The 24,540-nt window shown below is 45.0% G+C and overlaps 1 protein-coding gene across 3 annotated transcripts in view; it reads right to left on the bottom strand.

The window, feature by feature from the left end:
- Positions 1-24,540, bottom strand: part of LOC143943362 (NACHT, LRR and PYD domains-containing protein 3-like) — a 255,369-nt gene that overhangs the window by 101,457 nt on the left and 129,372 nt on the right. For all 3 annotated transcript variants that reach the window (XM_077465090.1, XM_077465088.1, XM_077465089.1), the window contains exons 7-8: positions 20,222-20,386; positions 16,141-16,305 (exon numbers count right to left, since the gene is read on the bottom strand). In XM_077465090.1, the coding sequence (XP_077321216.1) occupies positions 16,141-16,305; positions 20,222-20,386 (330 nt within the window). The remainder of the gene's footprint in view (positions 1-16,140; positions 16,306-20,221; positions 20,387-24,540) is intronic.

Raw genomic sequence — 24,540 nt, 5'->3', positions numbered from 1 at the left:
AAGGGAGGTTTTTGTGGATTAAAAGCAAAACCCCAGCCTTCCGACCCACTGATTCGGCTCCGAGGACTGACCCCACCCAGATCTTCTGTAAACGTGGAAAATCTGATGCGAGTAGGTGAGTCTCCTGTAAAAGGGCAATGTCTGCTTTGAGCCTCTTAAGGTGGCGAAGAATCTTCATTCTCTTTTGGGGAGAACGGAGACCCTTGACATTCCAGGAGACTACTCTAAGTGGAGCTCAATCAGTGGGTGTGGGCAGCAGGATGTAGCATACAGGAGCCTGAGATTATGTAAACTGCCTAGTCCGGGGGTATCGGTGATACAAGACAGGAAGTGAGGACCAGGGATTCTGGACTGGTAGAGGGGAGAACCCATTAAGTCACAGGGAATGAACCAGGGGAGGGGGATAGAAAAGGGGGATGGGGATTTAAACAAAAATAAGAAAAGGGTAATAACCAAACATATAAACCAAAGCGTGTACTTCTCTTTTTTCCGCATGAGTTCACTGTGTATAGGTGGGAGGAACACTCCCCGGCAGAGCCCCATTAAAATCAGAGGAGAAAACGCGGGCAGTGCCAAGGTTTTTGCTTAAAGCCCGCCGGGCTAGGGGTAAACGACCCAGCGTTGGGAAAAGTAAATAGCATGGGGACGCGTTGATACACAGTGGAGGCATGCAAGATCCTAGAGCCGGGTGGAGGAACAAAGGAACAAAGCCGGCACAATACAGAAATCTTAAACCATAAATTTAAATAACAGATCAACAGTAAGATTTGAGTAGATGCGTAATGAGAAAACAAAGACAACCTGGTTAGTTGACCATATACGTGGGTGTGCTGTTGAAGAAGAGAAGTTCAGTTGCTGAACGAAGCGCGTTGCGACTAACATCAGGATCCTTCTGGGCCGGCATAGTGTCAGCTCCCGGTGTGCAATGAGGTAGAGTTCAAAGGCGGAAATGAAGGGAAGGTGGACAACACACCCCGAGCACGAGGAGTAAAAGGCTGACACTGGGCATATCGATGCCAGCAAACCGGGAAGAAGGAGGGGGGACAAAAAAAAATAACACGTCAAACTGATGTAAAAATGAAAAGAGGATTTTCAGCGGGGAAAGTTGCGATGCCGAGGATGCTCCGGATCCGAAGCACGGAAGCGTTTAGGGGAGTCCTTTCTTGGGCTTCTCTGGTCCAAGGCACGGAGAGATGCGGAAGATTTGGAGGGAGTAGCCGGAGAGGAATCCGGGCGAAGTGAACGTAGAAAAGCTTCCGCTTCAGAAGGGTCTTGGAATGAGAGCTGCTCTCCCTTGGGGGATTTGAGGCGGAGCACAGCAGGGTATGCCAAGGAGAACTTAATTTGTAATTTAAACAGTTCAGAGCAGATGGGTTGGAAAGCTTTCCGCTTTTTTGAAACTTCGATAGAGTAGTCTGCGAAGATTAAAATCTTGACCCCATCGATTTGCACAGAGGGGGATTGCCGGAATGCTTGGAGAACTGCGGCTTTGTCAGCGTAATTCAAATATTTGGCTATGATAGGCCGAGGAGACTTGCGTTCTGGGTTGAAGGATCCTATGCGGTGGGCCCTTTCCACCATGAAGGGGCCTGCAAGGCCCAGGGCCTCCGGGACGCGCTTCGCACAGAAGTCGCCTAGGTTGGCGTTGGGGAGCGACTCAGGGATGCCAACGAAACGCAGATTGGAGCGTCTGGATCTGTTCTCTAAGTCGTCCAGCTTTTGGAAGACATATTGAAGCGCTTTTTCTTGAGACCTCTCAGTGGCTTGAGAGTGATACTGATCATCCTCCACTTCTGATATCCTATGTTCAAGATCATCAAGTCTGGTAGCATGCTGTGCGATTTGGGCCTTGAGTTGTTGCATCCCCGCTTGCACAGCTTTTTCCACAGAAGCTGTAATCATAGGGGATAGCAAGGCCGCCACAGCCTGAGCAATGCGGCTAGTATGTCCATCATCAACTGAGGGAGTGAGGTGAGGGTCGCTGGCCAGGCTGTGGGGAGGCTGAGCGGCTTGCCCATGGTGATGTGGTGGGCCTGTGGTGGCTGGGGGTGATGTGGTGTTGACCCCGCTTACCTCCATGTCTGTGTCCGGCCGGTCAGAAGCTGGTGCCTGAGGAGGTGTCGCGGCCTGCGCCGGAGCCTGGTAGGCCGAAGCCGGGGGCTCGATTTGCGGGCGGTCCGCGAGCGCCGCTGCGGCCGCGTATGAACGGGGACCCGTCTTTTCGAGGAAGCGGTCCATGAAGCGTGGATCGCGGGGGGGGTCACCCGGAGCCTGGATGGGGCACTGGGGCCGCTTTTGGCTGAATTTAGAAGCCGGTTTGAGGGGCTCTGGAGCGGGAGCTAGGCGGGTGCGCTGCTAGCTCATGCGGCGCCGGAACCGGAAGTACGTAGGCTCTTTACCACGTGATCAGCTCTGTTCAATCACAGCTGATTACATGGTAACCATGAAGTGTCGTTTATAGGCTTTACTCCATTCACACTCACAAGGTGTGGGTAGAGAAGAGCCGATAAGCAGCTCTCCTGACAGGTGATCAGGGGTCTGCACTGATAATCAGTGCATTGATTATCAGTGCAGACCCATCAGTGATGCCCATCACTGCCAAATCAGTGCCACCTATCAGCGCCCATCAGTGCTGCATATCATTGCCCATCAGTGCCTCCTCATCAGTGCCACCTCATCTGTGCCACCTCATCAGTGCTCTTCATTGAAGAAGACAGCATACTTATTTGTAAAATTTTATAACAGAAACGAAGAAAAACATTTTTTTTCTAAATTTTCAATCTTTTTTTATAATATAAAAAATGTAATTTTGGTACAGTGTTGCATGACCACGCAATTGTGATTCAAAGTGCAACAGCGCTGAAAGCTGAAAATTGGCCTGGGCAGTAAGGGGGTAAAAGTGCTTGGTTTCGAAGTGGTTAAATACAAAAAATGTCCCAGAATATTATTGTCAGTCCTGTTATACTGTCAGGGCTGGGCTCAGCCCTTCCTTCTCTGAGCTAGCCGCTCAGCTGTCGGCTAATTGCCAGCTCCTATCTATCCACAATGACTCACTTGTTGATGATATCCTGCTCTTCAGTCCTGCCTATTTAAGCCGTCCAGTCCAATTAATCTATGCCTTCGCCTTGGGCTCATCTCTAGAGAAGCTTTCCTGTGTTCCTGTTAAAGACTTGCTTGGCTGACATTCCTTCTGGCTCCAGATCCTGCTTGCAGTTCTACTATGCTTATCTCTGGCTCCCTGACATTTTGGCTTGTCACTATCCGATCTGGTTCCTGAACTCTGGCTATGTTTTGACCTAAGTTTACCTTTTTTTATTATTATTATTATTATTATTATTAAACAAGTGTGATTTAATTACACTTCTGTCTCAGTCTGATTCATGGTTTCTGACAGTAGGCGAAGGCCATGAATTCAGAAAATGCAGTCAATCCACTTGTTGGTAATATTTTTTCCAGATTGGATGAGCAGGATCACCGCATGGATCAGTTTGCCATGGTGTTACAAACGCTCCTGAGTCACATGGTTCACCTGGAATCTCCCACTGTGGCTGCTCCAGGTGTTTACCCACGGATAGAAGCAAAGTAGGTTTTGTGACATCTGTGCTTTCTGAGAGAGCCTTGGCCTGGGCAAACCCTCTATGGGAGACGCAAAAAACTGTGGTTTTGAGTTACCCTGTATACGAGTACTGTTGCTGATTATGCCATTGAATTCTGTACTCTGACAGCAGAGGTCGCGTGGAACAATAAGGCTCTCGTGGCTGCTTTTTCTCATGGTCTTTTGGATACCATGAAGGATGAGATAGCAGCCCGAGATATACCCACTGAGCTGGAGAAGTTGATCACGTTTGCCATCCTCATTGACTCCAGACTCTTTTTTAATGAGCGGTTTCGGAAGCCTGCTGTACATTTGTCCCCGAACTTTGCAGTACCACCCTTACCTCCCTCACCTCCCATGCCTCCTGGTACCGAGTTGGTCAGTGAAGATGAACCCATGCACTTGGGCTTCACGCGTCTCTCTGCGGATGAGAGAACCCTTAGGAGGAGGGAGAGATTGTGCCTTTATTGTGGCCAGGCAGGTCACTTTTTGAAGTCTTGTCCTACCCATCCAGGGAATGCCCGAACCTTGAGGTCCTATCATGAACAGATCTTAGGTGGCGTTGTTTCGTCCCCAGTTATCCTGAAGGATAAGCCCCTTTTTTCAGTTACCCTTTTTGGGCTGAGTCGTTCATCAAAATACAGGCTCTAATCGACTCTGGGGCTGCAGGCTTGTTCATTGATGCTGCCTTTGCATCGAAGCACTCAATTCCGCTGCAGCTGCGTGACAGTCCATTGAGGCTCTTGATGGGAGACCTCTACACCTTTTCACCATGAGATAATCTAATTCCAAGTTATTTCCTCACCTAAGTTTCCGCTGGTTATTTGTTATCCTTGGTTACAGAGGCACAACCCCTCTTTTGATTAGCTCCATGCTGAGGTTCTCTCCTGGTCGCCACAATGCAGTAAGACATGCTTCCAGAAGGTAGCCACGGTCCTGTGCACCTCTTCACTCTCCTCCCTGCGAGTACAACGATTTTAGCTATGTCTTTGACAAACGTCAAGCCAGAGGTTTGCCTCCACACCGATCATATGATTGTGCAATTGACCTTCAACCTGGTGCCATACCCCCTCTAGGCCGGGTTTACCCTTTGTCAGTCTTGGAGGATAATGCCATGGAGGAGTATGTTACAGACGCACTTTCTTGAGGTTTCATCTACAAATCCTCATCTCCTTCTTGTGCTGGTTTCTTCTTTGTGAAGAAGAAGATTGGTGAACCTTATGTCAATTATAGGGGTCTCAATCACTTCACGATTAAGAATGCCTATCCGATTCCACTGTGCATTACGGATTACGTTGTTATTTGACCGCCTCAAGGGAGCAACGGTTTTCACAAAGCTTGATTTAAGAGGGGCATATAATCTTGTGAGGATTAAGGATGGCGGTGAGGGGAAAATTGTTTAATACAGACGAGTATGGAGTACCTCGTAATGCCTTTTGGCCTTTGTAATACCCCGGCAGTTTTCCAGGAATTTATTAACAATGTCCTCTGAGATTGATTGCAGTTATGTGTGGTGGTTTATCGCGATGATATCCTCATATTTTCCAAATCCCTTGAGAGCCACCACACAGATGTCTGTTGTGTGCTTCAGAAACTAAGCGAGAACCATCTCTATTGTAAATTGGAGAAGTGTGAATTCCATCGTGAACAGGTTAAATTCCTGGGTTATGTCAATTCCACTGCTGATTTTTTGATGGACCCAGAGAAACTTTCAGCAGTCCTACAGTGGCCCCGACCTTTGGGTTTACATCCTCCGCAGCGCTTTCTTGGCTTTGCCAACTATTATGAACTTCTCATCTCTGGTCAAGCCCGTGACTGATATGACCAGAAAGGACAGTAACCCACAGAGTTGGTCTCCAGAATCCGTTAAGGCCTTTGGGAGTCTTAAGGCTGCCTTTGTCTCTGCTCCTGCGTTGGCACATCCTGAACCTACGTTACCTTTTATCCTTGAGGTTGATACTTCTGAGACTGGAGTTGGTGCCCTTCTGTCTCAACGTCCTACCTCAGAGTGTTATGAACCCTTATGGCTATCTTTCCAAGAAATTGTCAACTGCGAAGTGCAATTATGAGGTTGGGGACAAAGAGCTGTTAGCGATTGTTTTAGCCCTGAAAGAATGGAGACCTCTCCTCGAAGGTACCACTGTGCTGGTTCTCATTATTACTGACCATAAGAATCTCCCATTCTTGTCTGAGGCTAAATGCCTCTCTCCCAGAAGGATGCGATGGGCTCTTTTCTTGTCTAGTTTCAATTACATTCATTGTAAGAATGAGACAATGTCGCTTTGTCACAAAAATTTTCCTCCACTTCCAAGATGCAGTCGGTTCCAGTTCCTGTGATTCCTCCTGATTGTATTCTGGCTACGGTTTGCACCAGTCTCAGTTTTCCTCTGGGTGACAAAATTCTTTCTGCTCAGGTCCATGCTCCTCCTGAGAGAAACCTTGTGACTGCTTCTTTGTCCCAGAGAGTCTCCGCACTGCCGTGCTTCAGACTTACCACTCTCCCAAGGCTGCTGGCCACCCTGGGACGAATCAACTCTTTAATTTCCCAACAATTCTGGTGGGCTAGTCTACGTGCTGATGTAACCACCTTCAATGCTGCCTGTTCCATGTGTGCTCAGAGTAAGACTACACAGCACCTTCCAGTGGGCCTCCTACAACCCATATCTAATGGACAGAGGCCCTGGACTCACCTGTCTATGGATTTCATTGTGGAGTTACCCAACTCCCAAGGCAACACAGTTATCCTTATTGTGGTTGACCGACTTTCAAAAATGTCTCATTGTATTCCATTTAAGAAGTTGCCCACGTCTATGGAACTGGCTTCCATTTTTGCTCGGGAGATCTTTCGCTTACATGGGTTACCCAAAGTGATTGTCTAAGACAGGGGTAGTCAGTTTGTGTCCCAGTTCTGGCTAGCCTTTTGTGTACAGTTGGGAATTTAGCTTGCTTCCTCTGTGTATCACCCGCTGTCTAATGGGGCTGCAGAACAAGCCAATCAGTCCTTGGAGCAATTCCTATATGATATATATATATATATATATATATATATATATATATATATATATATATATATATATATATATTTATGGCCGAAGCCCTATGACCGATACATATCCGAACAATACCAACTTATCATAAGATACACCATGTGAAATGGACCTGAAGTGTGCCCTGGTCTAATGGACGGTATACCAAAATAAGGGGGCAAAAACACTTAGGTAGGGATAAGAGAACTTTATTGTTTCCAGCCTTATCTATTGAGCCAGTTGGGTGAATGCCCGAGACATCTCTGCCTGTAGGTTAGGGATGTACCGAGTGAAGCAGGCCGACTTTCACCTGCCTAATCTTTAAATGATATGGTCTGGGACCCCGTGCCGGGATGCGGTTGAAGCTGCTCCGATGCGGAAGGAATGGCCGGAGTACTCACCGGGATTGAAAAGCAAGTTGCGAAGGAGAATCCTTACATGTTTTATGAACTGGCAGTTCGTTAAAGGTTTGACCGGAAAGAGCAAAAGAGGACTAGAGTCCGGGAGCTCGGGTAGTAGAGATAGTAACTGAGTAAGCATGGCGACCGGACACCAGGCGTTGTTGGTTTTGTAGAGGTGGATATCTACGCCGGCACCTGCCTGCTGGGTTTTGGTCACCGAGAGGTGGAGGATGAAGTGGTCCTCACGAACCAAATGACGTCTGTGAGTTGAGGACTGTGTGAGTTGTTATAGGTAAACTCTCTGGGCCGTAGAAAGCCATAGTAGGCCAGATAAATGGCCGCCTGTATGACCAGACTGGGCAGAACACCGAAGGCTGAGCTGTAAGCATGGTGGACATGTCCCTAAAGATGGTACTGGTGATGGGGAGCCGTTTGACTTTAACTGGCGGCTGCTGCTTCTGTATGCCACGCAGGACGGCTCGGACCATGTGGGATGAGAAGATGGACGGTTTGGTAGGATCCTGGAGTGAGAGAAAGTGCTGTATGCCAGCTAAGTATAACCGGATGGTGTTGAAGGACAAGGCCAGTTGACTATGACAATATGAGGTGAAGGCTAGTATATGCCTGGCATCTGTGGGGGTTCCTACTGTGGAGGCAACCAGAAATGTGTTAAATACTTTCCAGGCTACCCGGTAGGCTTTCAGAGTGTTATCTGAGAGTGATTGGTTGATGAGCTGAGTGGCTCCATGTAGATGCGGCTCTAGTCCAGGGTCAACTGAGACCAAAGCGGGATAGGAGCTGACACTGTATCGGCTTCGGGAACCTGCCGAAAGAAGGAAAGTAAATTAAAGCGGGACAGTGAGTCAGCTGCAAGGTTGTACTTTCCTGGGACAAACGTACAGTAAACATTAAATTGATGCTGCAGAGACAGCTGCACCAGCCTGCGTAGGAAGGACATCATGGTGAGAGACTTAGACCTGCCTTTGTTAACGATTTCGGCTGTGGCCTGGTTGTCGGTGGTGAAACCTACGGTTTGTCCTGTCCAAGTATGACCCCAAAGCTGGGCGGCTGCTACAATGGGGTAGAGCTCGAAGAGGGATGAAGACTGGCTAAACCCGGGGATCAAGAGTATCTGAGAAGGCCAGGGTCCGGCAAACCAATGGTGGCCAAAAATAGCGGAAAACCCTGTGGAGGCTGTGGCATCTGTCACTACCTGTGGTGAGAGAGGTGAGATGGATGGGATAAACAAGGAGATACCATTCCAGATGGACAGGAACTCGTCCCACATTGACAGGTCTGCTATGGTTGCGATATCCAGGCTGAGAACTTGATCCGGGTCTTGTGCCTGAGAAAGGTAGACCAACAGGCGCGAGATAAAGGAGCGACCCTGTGGAATGATTTGCATGGCGAAGTTAAGCATGCCCAATAATGACTGTAGCTGTCTCTTTGTACATCCCCTAGTGCGGGTGAATTCGCAGAGAACTGACCTGATGTGGGTCAGTTTGTCAAGGGGCAGGCTGGCCTGCATGGAGCAGGTGTCGAGATTGACTCAGAGGAAGGTGATGGAGTGTGCGGGCCCGTCGACCTTATGTTCGGCGATGGGGACATTGAGGTTCCCAAAGACGGTCCTTAGTTTATCGAGGTCCCTTGGAGGTACGCCCGGCTGCTCAATCAATAGGAAGTCATCCAGGTAATGGATAACTTGCTGACAACAAGCTTTGTGCAAGAGGATCCAGGCAAGAGACTGTGCAAACGTGTTGAACAGCCAGGGGCTGCTTTTAGAGCCAAATGTTAGTTTGGTGGCAAAATAATATAGGTCTCTCCATTTAATACCGTACCAGCACAAGAGGGACGGGTGGATAGGCAAAAGTTTAAAGGCATCGGAAATGTCGGCCTTGGACAGCCACGCGCCTGTGCCTACTTTAAGGATGGCCTGGATCGCCATGTCAACAGAGGCGTATTTTAACAAGAATTCTTCGGAGGGGATCAGGGAATTTAGACCTTGGAACGTGAGAAGAATGAGGCGCAGATAGGTCTTACACCAAGCAGGTTTTATTCGAAAATTTGCCCTTAACAAGCCCAATAGGGCTAACTCTCCACGTGCTGAAGGGGGGCTGTGTGAAGGGACCTATGACAAAGCCTCGTTCCACCTCGGTTTGCAGCAGCTGGTCTATGGCCTGCTCATCGGAGGCTGCTGAGCGAAGATTTCTACACTCATAGGTTGTGTGGGGCAGAGAGATAAGGCCGGTATGAAACTCTGGGATGGAAAGCTTGCGGTTTAGTCTAGGATCTTTGGCCTTGAGAACTACGGAGACATCTCCCCAGGTGTAGGCCTTGTTCTCTGCGAGATCGTGGACCAAAATGAGCAGGGAGGCAAGGTTGACATCCTTGCCATCCAGGATGTCCTTCCTTATGCCGGCCAGAACAAGATGTGCTGGGCAGACAATGGGACATGTCCCTGCAGTACCTGTCGGCAGTGGTGTCGGGACTGTGACTGGAACAGGGCTGGTTGTGGCCGGGTGAGCCTCTAGGAGCGCCACTCTGGCCTGGACGTCTGTGACCGTGTTGGCTAAGGACGACACCATTGTATGTAGCTGTGATATAGCTGCTGAAATGGATTGGAGAGAGGCCTGAGGTGGGGTACTGGGCCCGGCCGTAGCTGGTGGGGAAGAGAGGAGCTTGAAAAGCTCTGCCTTCCTGGCCGTAGCGGGGAAGGGAATGCCCCTGCGCCTCAGCTCTGCCGTCAGCCTGGGGATGGTATGCTGTCGCTCACTGAAGCCGGGCGAGGAGAGAAGGGGGCGGTAAGATCTTTGCTGCCGATTTGAGACATGGCTCCAGGAAGATTGTGCCCTAGGTGCGATGTCCTATCTCTTTGGGGTCGCAAGATTGACAACCGGAACCTATAGAGGGTGACACAAGTCAAGACTGTTTCTCTATTTTACCAAGCAAAGCCGCCTGTTGCTATGCACTAAGGCGGGAGCGAACGTGTATACATATATATATATCGTCACATGCCTTCATATATATATATATATATATATATATATATATATATATATGTATACCTGCATGGTTGCTGTCACGTTTTACCTGCGCCTTCCCCAACCCTTTTTTTTTCTTACCTGGGAAAATAATTTCCAACCTGGTGCAGGGTGGACTTACTGAACTTGACTGACCTGGAGAGAGAAACGACAGATGACAACTGATGAGGAGTCTGACAAATTAACTGATCGGTGACGCAAATAGCTGACTGATATGACCGAGGTGCACCGGTGAGTAGACAGTTTTTCGAAGTAGTTCTTCTCTCATTTTTCCTTTATTTTTTTCTTTTTTTTTTGTATTCACCTGTCCCAATCCAACGTGTCATTGCGCAAAGGACGAAATGAGTGGAATGATCCGTGCTTAGTAGACATGTGCATTCGTTTTCGTCCGAATGCATTTTCGTCCGAATTTCAGCTATTTTCGTTTTCGTTTTGACAAACGATAACGAAAGCACAAAATCCGAAAAACGAAAGATCCGACATAAATAAATGCTTTATTTTCGTTTTCATTGTTACAACAGTTCGATATAGAATAGGAGATTCGACATGACTCTGACAACAATCTGTGTCTATAGAACCTGTGTTCGAATGTGCCTAACCTTACCTCTATTAGTCCAAGATTATATAGAGAAAATATTCGACAGAGAAAAAAGATTTGACAGAGAGAAAAGATTCTGCAAGATACTGTCCTAAAAAGTGTTTGGGGACCCGGGTCCTGCCCCAGGGGACATGGATCAATGCAAAAAAAAGTTTTAAAAACGGCCGTTTTTTCGGGAGCAGTGATTTTAATAATGATTAAAGTGAAAAAATAAAAGTGTAATATTCCTTTAAATTTCGTAGGGGGGGGGGGGGGGTTGTCTATAGTATGCCTGTGAAGGGGCGCATGTTTCCCGTGCTTAGAATTGTCCCTGCACAAAGTGTCATTTATGCAGGAAAAAAAGTCCTTTAAAATCACTCGCAGCTATAATGAATTGTCGGCTCCGTAATACAGAGAACACTCATTGAAAGTCATTGATAAAAAATAAAAAAAATAAAAAAAATAAAAAGCGTGGGGGTCCCCCAAATTCAATTACCAGGCCCTTCAGGTCTGGTATGGATATTAAGGGGAACCCTGCCTCAAATTTAAGAAAAAATTGACGTGGGGTTCCCCCTAAAAATCCATACCAGACCCTTTATCCGAGCACGCAACCTGGCAGGCCGCAGGAAAAGAGGGGGGGACGAGAGAGCGGCCCCCCCTCCCTCCTGAACTGTACCAGGCCACATGCCCTCAACATTGGGAGGATGCTTTGGGGGTCTGTGACCCCTCAAAGCACCTTGTCCCCATGTTGATGAAGACAAGGGCCTCATCCCCACAACCCTGGCCGGTGGTTGTGGAGGTCTGCGGGCGGGGGGCTTATCAGAATCTGGAAGCCCCCTTTAACAAGGGGACCCCAGATCCCGGCCCCCCCCCCTGTTTGAAATGGTAAGGGGGTACAAAAGTACCCCTACCATTTCACAAAGAAAGTGTAAAAAATGGTTAAATAAAACAAACACACTTTTGAAAAATTCCTTTATTAAAAATAAAAAAATAAAAAAAAAGATTCCAGCGGCGGTAATCCACTCTTGCTATCCAGCGACGGATGGTCATGTCTCCAGCGATGGCTCATCTCATCCAGCGCAGCGAATCCATCCTTCTGTCTCCATGTAGGAGACACTGCAGGCATTCCGGCGACTGACGTTTCTTATATACGGAGGGCGGGGCCACCCGTCACCTGACCCCGCCCCCCTCTGATGCAAGGGGAAACCCGGGGTTCCCTGTGACGTATGGGTGACCCCGCACCCCTCTGATGTAACACAGGCAGGTTTCCGTTACATCAGAGGGGGGCGGGGTCACCTATACGTCACGGGGAACCCCGGGTTTTACCCTTGCGTCAGAGGGGGGCGGGGTCAGGTGACGGGTGGCCCCGCCCTCCGTATATAAGAAACGTCAGCCGCCGGAATCCTTGCAGTGTCTCCTCCATGGAGACAGAAGAAGGATGGATCGCTGCGCTGGATGAGATGAGACATCGCTGGAGAGATGATCGTCCGTCGCTGGATAGCAAGAGTGGATTACCGCCGCTGGAATCTTTTTTTTATTTTTTTATTTTTAATAAAGGAATTTTTCAAAAGTGTGTTTGTTTTATTTAACCATTTTTTACACTTTCTTTGTGAAATGGTAGGGGTACTTTTGTACCCCCTTACCATTTCAAACAGGGGGGTGGGCCGGGATCTGGGGGTCCCCTTGTTAAAGGGGGCTTCCAGATTCTGATAAGCCCCCCGCCCGCAGACCTCCACAACCACCGACCAGGGTTGTGGGGATGAGGCCCTTGTCCTCATCAACATGGGGACAAGGTGCTTTGAGGGGTCACAGACCCCCAAAGCATCCTCCCAATGTTGAGGGCATGTGGCCTGGTATGGTTCAGGAGGGAGGGGGGCCGCTCTCTCGTCCCCCCCTCTTTTCCTGCGGCCTGCCAGGTTGCGTGCTCGGTTAAAGGGTCTGGTATGGATTTTTAGGGGGAACCCCACGTCAATTTTTTTTTAAATTTGATGCGGGGTTCCCCTTAATATCCATACCAGACCTGAAGGGTCTGGTTATGGATATTTAGGGGGAACCCCACGTCAAATTTTTTCTTAAATTTGAGGCAGGGTTCCCCTTAATATCCATACCAGACCTGAAGGGCCTGGTAATTGAATTTGGGGGACCCCCACGCTTTTTTATTTATTTATTTATTTTTTTATCAATGACTTTCAATGAGTGTTCTCTGTATTACGGGAGCCGACAATTCATAATAGCTGCGAGTGATTTTAAAGGACTTTTTTTCCTGCATAAATGACACTTTGTGCAGGGACAGTTCTAAGCACGGGAAACATGCGCCCTTTCACAGGCATACTATAGACAACCCCCCCCCCCTACGAAATTTAAAGGAATATTACACTTTTATTGTTTCACTTTAATCATTATTAAAATCACTGCTCCCGAAAAAACGGCCGTTTTTAAAACTTTTTTTTGCATTGATCCATGTCCCCTGGGGCAGGACCCAGGTCCCCAAACACTTTTTAGGACAGTAACTTGCAAATTAGCCTTTAAAATGAGCACTTTAGATTTTGAACGTTGGAGTCCCATAGACTTTAATAGGGTTCTAAAGTATGCTATATACTAGCTCCGTCGAATCTTCTTTATACATTCGACAGACACCATAAGCCTTCAAAGACAGATTCGACCGTGATTCATGTGGATTTTCAGACGAATGCAATTTTTGAACGAAAAACAAAATAAATAAAAACGAATTTCGGGAGTAACTAAATAAATTAAGTTTTCAGACGAAAACGAAATTCCGAAACGAAATATTTTACTCTGCACATGTCTAGTGCTTAGCGTGGGGGCACGAATAAGTGCTACAATTGTGAACGTCAGATAAGACAACCTGTGGAAAAAATGAAATGTGGCCGATCCATCTGGGGCACGCCGAAACGAATCGATGCATCACGGATGCTACTGGATTAGAATCGGAGCACGGTAGGTGACAGTGAAATGAAGCAAAATTGCCATGACAGAGGCACGAAATGGTCATGTCGCCAGTGCGACTGACAACAAACCAGACTCTGGAGCATGTACTGAAATGTGTGAAATAAACCTGGGGCGGACCAGAACGAATCGTTGCTTGTTTAGATGCGACTGGATTCGAACCGGAGCGCGGAACATGACAGTGAAATGAAACGAACAACATATGTCATGACAGAGGCCTAGATCAACCGGCCGCAAGCTGTGACTGGGAAACGAACTGGTCTCTGGAGCATGCACTGAAATGAGGCCGAAAAATACCTGGGGAGCGTCCAAACGAATCGACACACCGGGATGCGATCGGATTCGAACGTAGCGCACTACATGACAATGAAATGATTCCCATGATAGAGACAAGAATCGGAGAGGTCGCAAAACTGCGACTAACAATTAACGGGCTCTAGCGCATGTACTGAAATGAGGCCAACGCAACTGGGACACGCCGATCGAACCCGTGTATTTTGCGAATGCGACTGGATTCGAACCAGGACGTAATAGGTGACAGTGAAATGATTCCCATGACAGAGACCCGGATCGATAAGCCGAAGGCCACGACTAACAACGAGCGGGCTCTGGAGCATGTACCGAAATGAGGCAGAGCAACTGGGGCACACCGGGACGAATCGGCGCATTGCGGATGTGACTGGATTTGAATCGGAGCGCAGTATGTGACAGAAATGAGTGAAATGTTTGAAATGATAAAATTAAATGATTAAGTGAGCCAGCCGTGGCAGAGGCATGAATCGTTGTGCCGCGTGTTGCGTCTGGCAACGACTTGTCTGTGGAACACGGTGTCGAGGCAGAAAACACAAGCTACAAAAATAGCACATTTTCAGTCTAACCAATTCTAACGAAACGAGGCCTGTGAAATGAAGCCAGTTACAATAATGGTGCGTTCGAGTGACTAACAACCCGGTTTCATAACGAATGACTCGAGGGTTTAGTGTCGAGCTTCGTGTTTTAAGATACTCAAATAGAAATATTTTTTAGAAAAGGAAGGTCAATCGAGACCCTTACCTGCGGCAGTCGAGCCAGAGACGTTGTACAAAAAACACGAACGGGAACGAAAACCACGAGACTTCTTGTAGAGAGAAGTTGTACGAATGGCAACGAAACTCGAGCAGTCGGCCTAGTGACGGAGTATCGCGCACAGGAAACCGACAAAGACCACAGGCAAGTGGGCCAGTTAAATACCCCCCGGGCTCCTCCCATAAATTCAGGCCACCATACTGGCCTTCTTACATACATATATATATATATATTCCTATGCTATATTTCTGACCATCATAACAACTGGTCAGACCTCTTACCATGGGCAGAGTTTGCTCACAATAGTGCCTTGAATTCTGCTTCCCAATTGTCCCCGTTTATGGCCAACTATGGTTTCCAACCTTTCATGTTGCCTGACTCATTTGACCCGTTGAGTATTCCTTCATTAGAGGAGCATTTCCGTGGTCTTGGTTCCACTTGGGCACAAGTCCAGGAGGCTTTGCGACATGCTAATGATAGGTAGAGACTCCATGCTGACCACAGACTCCTGCCTGCCCCTTCCTACCAGGTTGGGGACATGGTCTCGCTGTAATCTCGCAACCTCCGACTTCGTGTTCCCTCTCTGAAGTTTGCACCTTGGTTTATTGGGTCTTTCCATATTCTTCGTAGTATTAACTCAGTGGCTGATGCTTTAGAACTTCCTTCTAATATGCAAATTTCAAATGTATTTCATGTCTCCTTATTAAAACCATTGGTCTGCAACCACTTTACCAACTCGGTACCATGTGTTCACCCTGTATAGGTTGAAAAACATGTGAAGTGTGAAGTACAGTCCATTGTTGACTCCATGGGTTCCATGGGCGCATACAGTACCTGATGCATTGGAAAGGGTACAGCCCGGAGGAACGCTCATCCACGGACGTACATGCCCCTGTCCTCCTCCATGATTTCCATAGATGTTTTCCCCTCAAGCCTGGTGGTCCTCCGAGGGGGAGGGGTCATTGAGGAGGGGGTACTGTTAGGGCTGTGCTCAGCCCTTCCTTTTCTGAGCTAGCCACTCAGCTGTCAGCTAATTGCCAGCTCCTATCTCTCCACAGTGACTCACCTGATATCCTGTTAGTTAGTCCTGCCTACTTAAGCTGTCCAGTCTAGATGATATCTGCCTTCGCCTTGGTCTCATCTCTAGGAGACGTTCTCCTGTGTTCCTTGCTTGGCTGATATTCCTTCTGGCTCCAGATCCTGCTTGCTGTTCTCTGGCTCCCTGATGGTTTGGCTTGTCTGACTATCCGTTCTGGTTCCTGAACTCTGGCTATGCTTTGACTATGTTTACTTTTTCTTCTTCTTCTTCTTCTTCTTCTTCTTCTTCTTCTTCTTCTTCTTCTTCTTCTTCTTCTTCTTCTTCTTCTTCTTCTTCTTCTTATTATTATTATTATTATTATTAATAAATAAGTGTGATTTAACTGTACTTATGTCTCAGTCTGATTCATGGTTTCTGACATATACTCACTGTAAATCCTCTATTCGGCTTGTTGTCAGAGCCACCATCAGATCCCTGAAATTAGGACCCTCCAGATTGTTCTCCTCCAGGTCCAATCTTCTCAGTGACTGGTTGTTTCTTATTCCAGATGCCAGATGGGGGCAGGAACTGTCTGTCAGATGATTATTATTCAAACTGTAGAAGAAGAGAAGAATGTTACCAGAAGAAAATGAATTTCTACCCTAGGAATGAATGTAACTATTCTCTATATCAGGGGTCTTCAAATTGCGGCCCCGGTCTGGATATGACCCATTTCTTGCCTTTATCCAGTCCTTGGGGCATTATTCCACCCTCTGAGACCAGAGATGGGGAACTAATTCTCCCACTGACACAAATGATGGGGGACCATTCCTCCCACTGACACAGAAGTATTTTTTTTTACTTCCACTGACCAAGCTTATGGCATTTTCTACTCCCACTGGCCAAAGTCCAGCCCCCATAAAGTTCGAAGGGCAGTAAACTGGCCCTTTTTTTCAAAAGTTTGGAGATGCTCTACATGAATGGAACTCATTTCTTTTTATTGGAACGTTTTATATTAGATCACTTTATAAAACTCCAGTAAAAACTTTTTTATAAGAAAATTTTTATAATGGAGTAGACACCCCAATATTGTCATCCATGTGTAGAGACAGTGATATCTCCATACACAGGATGACCACATAATACCACTGACATGACTTGTATTGTGCTATAATCTCCTTGTATATGAAGCATGAATGGTATCAGCAGACAGTGTGAGGCCGGACTCAGTATTGCTAGTGATTGAACGGGATGATTTTTATCTGATATTCTATTTACCTCTGCTAAGAGCTCTGTGCTCCTAGGAAATAATGGGGAGCTCCCTTGACACTGATTAGTGGATGGTTATGTCAGATGATAGGAAGCTCATTTGCATTGCAAAAGGATCAGATTCCCCTGTGTATGACCTCCCATAATCTTAATTATTTTACTAGTTACCAGACAAAGCAGAATATCAGATTTTAGCAATGTTTTTTGAAACAAATATTTCATGGCTGATAAGAGTGCGATGAAATCCAATATTTAGACTACTGTCCGGCATTGGCCATATACAGAGACAAAAAGGAGATCCATATCATTATATTATTACTATATATTGTTTATGTGGTTTAGATATAACACCAGACCCAAAAAAGTTTCCTTTGGACTGGTTCTGGTACAAAGAAGGCAAGCACATACAAAATATAATACAATTTATTACAAAGTTAAGAACATAATTTTAAAAACAATTTGGGAAGATAATCCCCTTTTACACCCAGTGGCACTAGATATACTGTTCATGATTATCTCTGCCTAACAAACTAGGAGACTCATGCATTTCTTTTCTGCTCTTCAGAACCCTGTATTCTATGAAGAAGAATAACCTGACTGAAAGAATATACTTTTGGGTATCATATATCACTTTTGTGTTTCAGACATGAGCAGTAAACTGGTGGTGAGCACTGATAGCAACAGTTGTTGGCCAGTAATATGCTGGATAAATTCTGCTATAGTGGCAATGTAGCCCACAATTGGTATATCAACTAAATATCACAGAGAAAAAAAAAGAGAGAAAGGAACAACAGACTAACTTTATAATAGGGATTGATTGAGTAATTAAGACAATCCTCAAATCCCACTCTACCTACTTTTCACAGTTTTTTGTAATTTCAGGACAGGGAATAGGAGATCAGATATAATGGCCACCAAGCTCAAAAGGGAACCATAGATATCACTCATCTAAAATAACAACCAGAGAACACATATCTATACAATATTCACTGGCTAGTAAAGGACATACAAACATATGCACATCTGTCCACGCAAAGTTACCTGAGAATCAACTCAAATATTCAAACCATCTCAATTCAAAAGACCTCTAACTGTAATGAAAATTTAACAGCAGAATACCATTACTCTTCAGCTGAAAATTACAATGGCTCAGGCAATGCCTTAAGCCACATCAAACATACCTGATATAGGTCATTAAATATTATCAGTTGAGAAGACAATATATATAGCCCCAATCTTAGCACATGTGATGAGCAGATCCCCCGTTCAGCCGGTCAAAGGTAACCCCTTAAAATGCAAATATAAAGCCATATCATAAATATGCCACAGTCATCCCATAACTGGCCCATTTACTATACGCATAATGAAGCCACTCACCTACTCAATGTTCAATATCCCCAAACCACTCCCTATTCCAACTGGCTCCATAGCCTCTATACAAAGCAAAGAATGTTGACAAACTGCTGGGTGGTGGCCGGACAGAGTACCACCCGCCCTAGCTCTGACATCACTTCTTCTGTTCTCTCCTGGCTGTGCATGTGCATTGGTCAACCTGACCACTAACCGCATATGCGTGATTAAAAAACCCAGCTGGGAGAGCCACAACCTAATACAACAAATTGCTTCCATCTGAAGGAGCGAGCCCAGCTGACTCCACTTCTACTCCACCTCCTAGGGCAGATATAGGATGAATCTCGCGATCCATCCAGCCACCCAGATGATTATCCCTGGTCACAGGTTCACCCAAATGATCTGTTAAAAACCAATACAACAATAATCATAATAATTATAATCATGTTGTGAAACAAGAAACGGCATCCACCAACAATCCACCATCCTGTGTACAAAAGTGATATGCTATTAATTATTTGTACACAGATTAATGCCTATGCATACACAATACATTTCATCACAATTCCTTAGCATTAACATAAATAAGTACAGCTAAACAATCTCTTTGTCCCAAATTTGAATACCTCTGCACAGGATAAACCCATGGCATCATGACACGTTATTAATGCACCAAGTGTGGGGGCTATAAACGGTTTGAGGTTTTAAGCCAAGCGCTTTGAGACCTGGAGGGGAGGTGGCATTTAGGTTTTATATGCACCTTACCTCCCTTTGCAATAATTTTTTTCCAAAATTGCCACCTCAAGGATCCTCAAAGTCCCTCTCCAATGCCACCAAAACAAGCATAATCATGACTCCTCCATGATTTGAGAGCCACATATCTACCAATTGTTGTGACAATCCACAAAGTGCCTTGCTACAGGCATCACTCCATTCGGCAAAACAAAAGAGGTACCTTCCAAAATTCAGTTACAATAGTCACATGATCCACATTTATATATTTACTTCCTACATTCCAATATAGGGAATAAAAGTTATCTCTGGATAGTCCCTAACATACTTTTTGACACAAAAATATTCAAATCCCTTTACCTTTGAGTGGCTGAATGGGGGATCTGCCCATCACACCTGCTTTGATTGGGGCTAGATATATTGTCTGCCCAACGGAAAATATTTAATTACCTATATCAGGTATGTTTGATGCCATGGATTAGAGCATTGCCTGAGCCATTGTCATTTTCAGCTGGAGATTAATGGTATCCTGATGGTATCCTTATTTTTAGTACAGTCGGAGGTCTCTTGGGTTGAGTTGGTTTTAGGATTAGAGTTGACTGTCCACAACTTTGTGTGGACAGATGTACATATGTTTGTATGTCCTTTATTAGCCAATGAATATTATATAAATATGGACTCTCTGGTTGTTATTTTAGATGAGTAATATTTATTGTTCCCTTTTGAGGTTGCTGGCCATTATATGTCATATCTGATATCCTATTCCCCATCTTGGAATTACCACAAGCATTGAAAAGTAGGTAGTGATTGTCTTAATTATTCAATCTCTATTGTAAGGTTCCAGTCTTTATGGTGTTTTTCTCCCTCTTTTTTTTTCTGTGATATTTATACCAATTGTGGCCCACAATGTCGGATAAATACTGCTATAGTGGCATATTATGTCCCACAACTATTGCTATCTGTGCTCTCCACCAGTTCACTGCTCTCCACTGTGCTTTTCATTTTGCAAAAAAACTTTATTATATTTTATATGTGCTTGTCCTTTTTGTACCAGTGAAGTCCAAAGGCTAGTGTTCTATAATCAGTGGATGTGGTACATAATTGACAACCTTAGTTTAAAAGTGTTTAAGGTATAAAATGTCCCAGATATTACTGTCTCAGTCAGTCCTGCTAAACTCACAGTAATTCCTCTATCCGGCTTGTTGTCAGAGCTTCCATCAGATCCCTGAAATGAGGACCCTCCAGATTGTTCTCAGCCAGGTCCAGTGTCCTCAGTGTCTGGTTATTTCTTATTCCCGATGCCAGGTGGGGGCAGGAACTGTGTGTCAGCTGATTATTATACAAACTGTAGAAGAAGAGAAGAATGTTACCAGAAGAAAATAAATGTCTCCCCCAGGAATGAATGTAATTATTCTCTACATGAATGTAACTCAATTCCCTTTATTGGAATCATTTATATTAGATTTCTTTATAAATCTCCAGTAAATGTAATTGATAAGAAAAATGTTAGAATATCAGATAAAACTTGTCCTGTCCAATTACGCGCAATGCTTATTCATTATATTTATCTCTGCTGATAGTAGCTCTGCACTTATAGGAAATAATGGTAACTGACACTAAATAGCAGATGTGTAGTAATGGGAATATTCTTGATGCTGAATAGCGGATGTGAAGGAATAGGAAGAACCCCCCCCCCCCAACATTGAATAGAAGATGTGTAGTAACAGGGAGATCCCCTTAAACTGAATATCAGATGTGCAATGACCCCACATTCATAGTTAGTCTGGTAAAAAAAAAGACACAAGTCCATCTAGTTCAACCAACAAAGAAAAATAAATTCACATGGAATGGAATACCCCCATGTACATAATCCTAGACCCACAGGTGGTACAGACAAAGACAAAAAAAACAAAGCATGATCCAATTTGCTCCAGTGTGGGTAAAAAACAATGCCTTCCAGATTCCCTGGATCAACGACCCCTGGTGTTATTACTTATAAATATAAGTATCCAGGTATATTTTCCGCATTTAGGAATACATCCAGGCATTTTTAAAACTTTTTACTGAGCTGGCCAGAAACAGCTATTGAGAGTCTATTGCACGTTTTCACAGATCTCACTGTGAAGAAGCCTTTCCGTATTTGAAGGTTAAAGCTATACATATTGCCATGCACACTGGAGTAAAAGCAATAATTATAGGGCCAGCACTTCCAGTCAACTCTTAAGTGATGACCTGTAGGAATTTTTAAGGTGTAGCGTATGAAAAATATAGGGTATCAAATTTCCTCATCATTTTGCTAGCACATGCAATTTTAAAGCTTGCCATGTTGGATATCAATTTAATTAACGTTTTACCAAAACGATTAAAATATTCTGTTTGTGCACCCCTAAAAATTTAACTTTATTTTTACTGACAACTTTTGATAAACCATTGTGAAAATATCATGTGACATCAAAAATGAAAAAAAACACAATTTTATTCTCCAGTGTGTCTGCTTTCAGAAAATCTATAGGGTTTGAGGGTAATAATTAATTTTAATCTTGAGGCCTGCAACTATTTTCGCAAACCGCTCTGGCACTAAAAGGGTTAATCAAGACCTTTGCTGCCACCTTCAAGAACACTGGAAAACAAACCCGTTAGGACAGCTCATTTATTTCTTCTGCTCCTAGCAATCATCAGCAATTTTAGCACGCAAAATTAGGATACACAAGTACAGAAGGAAGAGTGGCCTGTGTCCTGTACTCTAAGAAAAAGATTTTACAAACAAGTAAAAAATCCTTTTTTACTTAATTGTACTGTATAGGACATAGGTCTCCCAATATCAAGAACATGGGCTTTCCCACATAATACAACTAAGGAGTGGACAACAGAGCAAACAATGCCAACAGGCTCAAAACAAGAGTATCAGTTTAACAACTGAAAGAGTGCCTTAAAGCACCTTATGGCTGAAGGTGGCAATGATTAACAGAAGACTAGGTGGCAGCCTTGCAAATCTGACAAACAGATGCCTGGTGCTGAAAAGCTCAATAGGTACCAATTGAAAAACATATTTTTGACCTAGCTGTAAAATCCATTTCTTGGAGTAAAGAACACCAAAAACTTCAATGTCAACAGGGGTTAAATGCCCCTTCAAGTCATTGGACACAGGAAAAAAAACTGTGTGGACCCCCATATGACCCTTCCCTCTGCCAGCAATCCTCAGTCCTCTAGTAAGAAATCAAACAACCATTGAGGAGAGGGGTGTCCTGTACTATACTCCAAGAAATGGATTTTATTTTTGATCCTACAGCATAGGACACAGGAAGATTCAGAGATGCCTAGAATGTCCTCAAGCAAAGAAAACCACAGCAAAAAAAAAACAAAATCGGCAAACATACCCTGCACAAAAAACAAAAGGGACCAGACTTGAGTCAAACAACAGCCTGAAATGCATTGCAACCAAACACAGTATCAGCTAAGGCCATTACATCCACATAATAAAACTTAGTAAATGTGTGAACTGAAAACTAGATTTGCAGCAAAGAATTTTGATCCTGAAAAGGCCCAATATACACTAATGGCTCTAGTAGAAGGAACTTCCACTGTTAAAAGAGGAACCCTATCCTTGGCTGAATAGCCCAGAGCCACCACCTGACAGATCTACCTAGCAATGGTGGAGCAAGATGCAGTGAGTCTCTTCAAGGTCCCTCCAGAAGCACAAAGAGGAGAATCAATTGTCTTAGTGAGGCAATGCCTGCAAGATAGACTAACATCTTCAATCAATTCCAGAATGTGAAGTGCTGTTTCAGAGCTGGACAAAAGGATGGAAGAACTATGTCCTTAGGCAAAAAGGATACCTTAGACTTAAGCACCACCCTATCCTTGTGAGATAACAGAAATTGAGCTGGGTGTAAGGAGCCAATACCCTCCTAGAAAGAAAAAACATCTTGGGAGTAAGGTCAACCAAGGAAATGTTCCTGATGGGTTCAAATGGAGGAGCCTGCACTGAAAAATATAAGGAGCCTGGGGGTAAAAATATGAGCTACCCACTGCACAAAAGTCTTTATTACGGAGTGCAATACAAAAGTGTTAAAAGACTAGCCAACACTGATATTTGACCCTTAAATGTACTCTGGATCAATCGCTGATCCAGCCTTTTTTTCCATTTCTAGAGGAAGAAAGGCATATATAAGAGAGAACTGATCCACAAGATCACCAGAGTATGCACCACAAAAGCCCCTGTCCCAGTAGAGGCGTGGCTTCTGGAGTCATGGCCGAACATGAGTAGTGGAGCTTGTGTCCATGCCTGAGCCTCCGGCAGAATGCTCAACTAGCAGCGGCTTGTAGCTGCTTTCTCCTATATAGAAGATGGTATGAGCATGAGTAAGAGTGGGAGAGGAACCCTCTGAGCCGACCCTGTGCAAGCAGGAGTGGGAGTGTGAGACAGAGCAGAGACCTCTGAGTTGCTTGAGTTCTCTGTTTCTGACCTGATGCGAATAGGCGTGGAAGTGTGAACAGGAGCACCCCTGAACTCGAGCTTGAACTCTCAGCAGCGTCTTGGGTTGGCTGAGCCTTGTTTGTAGTCCTGAACCCCCGGCAGCACTTCGGCTGTAATCGATCTAAGCAGCTGATTTTCTGTACATTACCTAGCAGCTGGTGTGAGACTAGCTTTCCCTCCCCCCTGCTGTTGACTGTGAGCGAGATGAGTAGACAACAGTCGGCAGCTGAGAAGCTGACAACCTGAGGCCCCTCCAATGCCATTTTTAGCATGATTACTGAACTGTAAAAATCGCAATTTAGTCCTGCGCACAGCTTGATAAAAGGGTGTGATACAATATGAAAATGTCAAAATTGCAATATTCCCAGACTTTTCCCAAGAGCTACAAAAACAGCGCTCCTGGCTTTAATGAAATCAAGCAGAAGCTACGAGAAAACGGCACTGTGTATTCAATGGCTTACCCAGCTCGGTTAAGAGTAGAGGATAGAGGGATTAATAAAAGGACACCTCCCACAGATTAAGGAATTCCGGATAGTGGAAATCCATATTGAAATATATTTTTTAATTATTTCCCTTTTTAATTGAACCCTCCACCCCCCCCCCCCTTTTTATTTTTATTTTTTTTTTTTTTTACTTTTTTTTGTGGCTTATTTGCTTATTTTGAAGGCACATCTATTATATAAAATGGTTTTCCTGATGCCTTCATGGCAGCACACACTGGGTTGTGACTCCACCCCCACAATCTGACAGGATTGGTTTAACTATAAATTTGAAGGGGAGACACCCCGCTGCATCCTGTTTGGAAGTTCCTTCTGTACAGTCTCTAAAGGAGCTTCTATGGAGGGAACACCCGTTCTGGTGGTCTTAAGGGGCATCTGGATTTTGGCATTTTATAAGCTTTAAAGAAGCTTCTCCTGTTTGCAGTGGACTTTCCAATTCACTTTTCCTTTTTTCTCATTTTTTTTCTCTTTATTCATAGTTTTTTTTTACTTTGTTCTGGGTCTGCTGGTCCTTGCTGTCCT

This window comes from Lithobates pipiens, unplaced genomic scaffold (assembly GCF_037356315.1).
Source record: "Lithobates pipiens isolate NorthernLeopardFrog02 unplaced genomic scaffold, aLitPip1_a1.2 Scaffold_30, whole genome shotgun sequence".
Lineage (NCBI taxonomy): Eukaryota > Metazoa > Chordata > Amphibia > Anura > Ranidae > Lithobates > Lithobates pipiens.
This window is presented reverse-complemented; position numbering and strand designations above follow the sequence as displayed.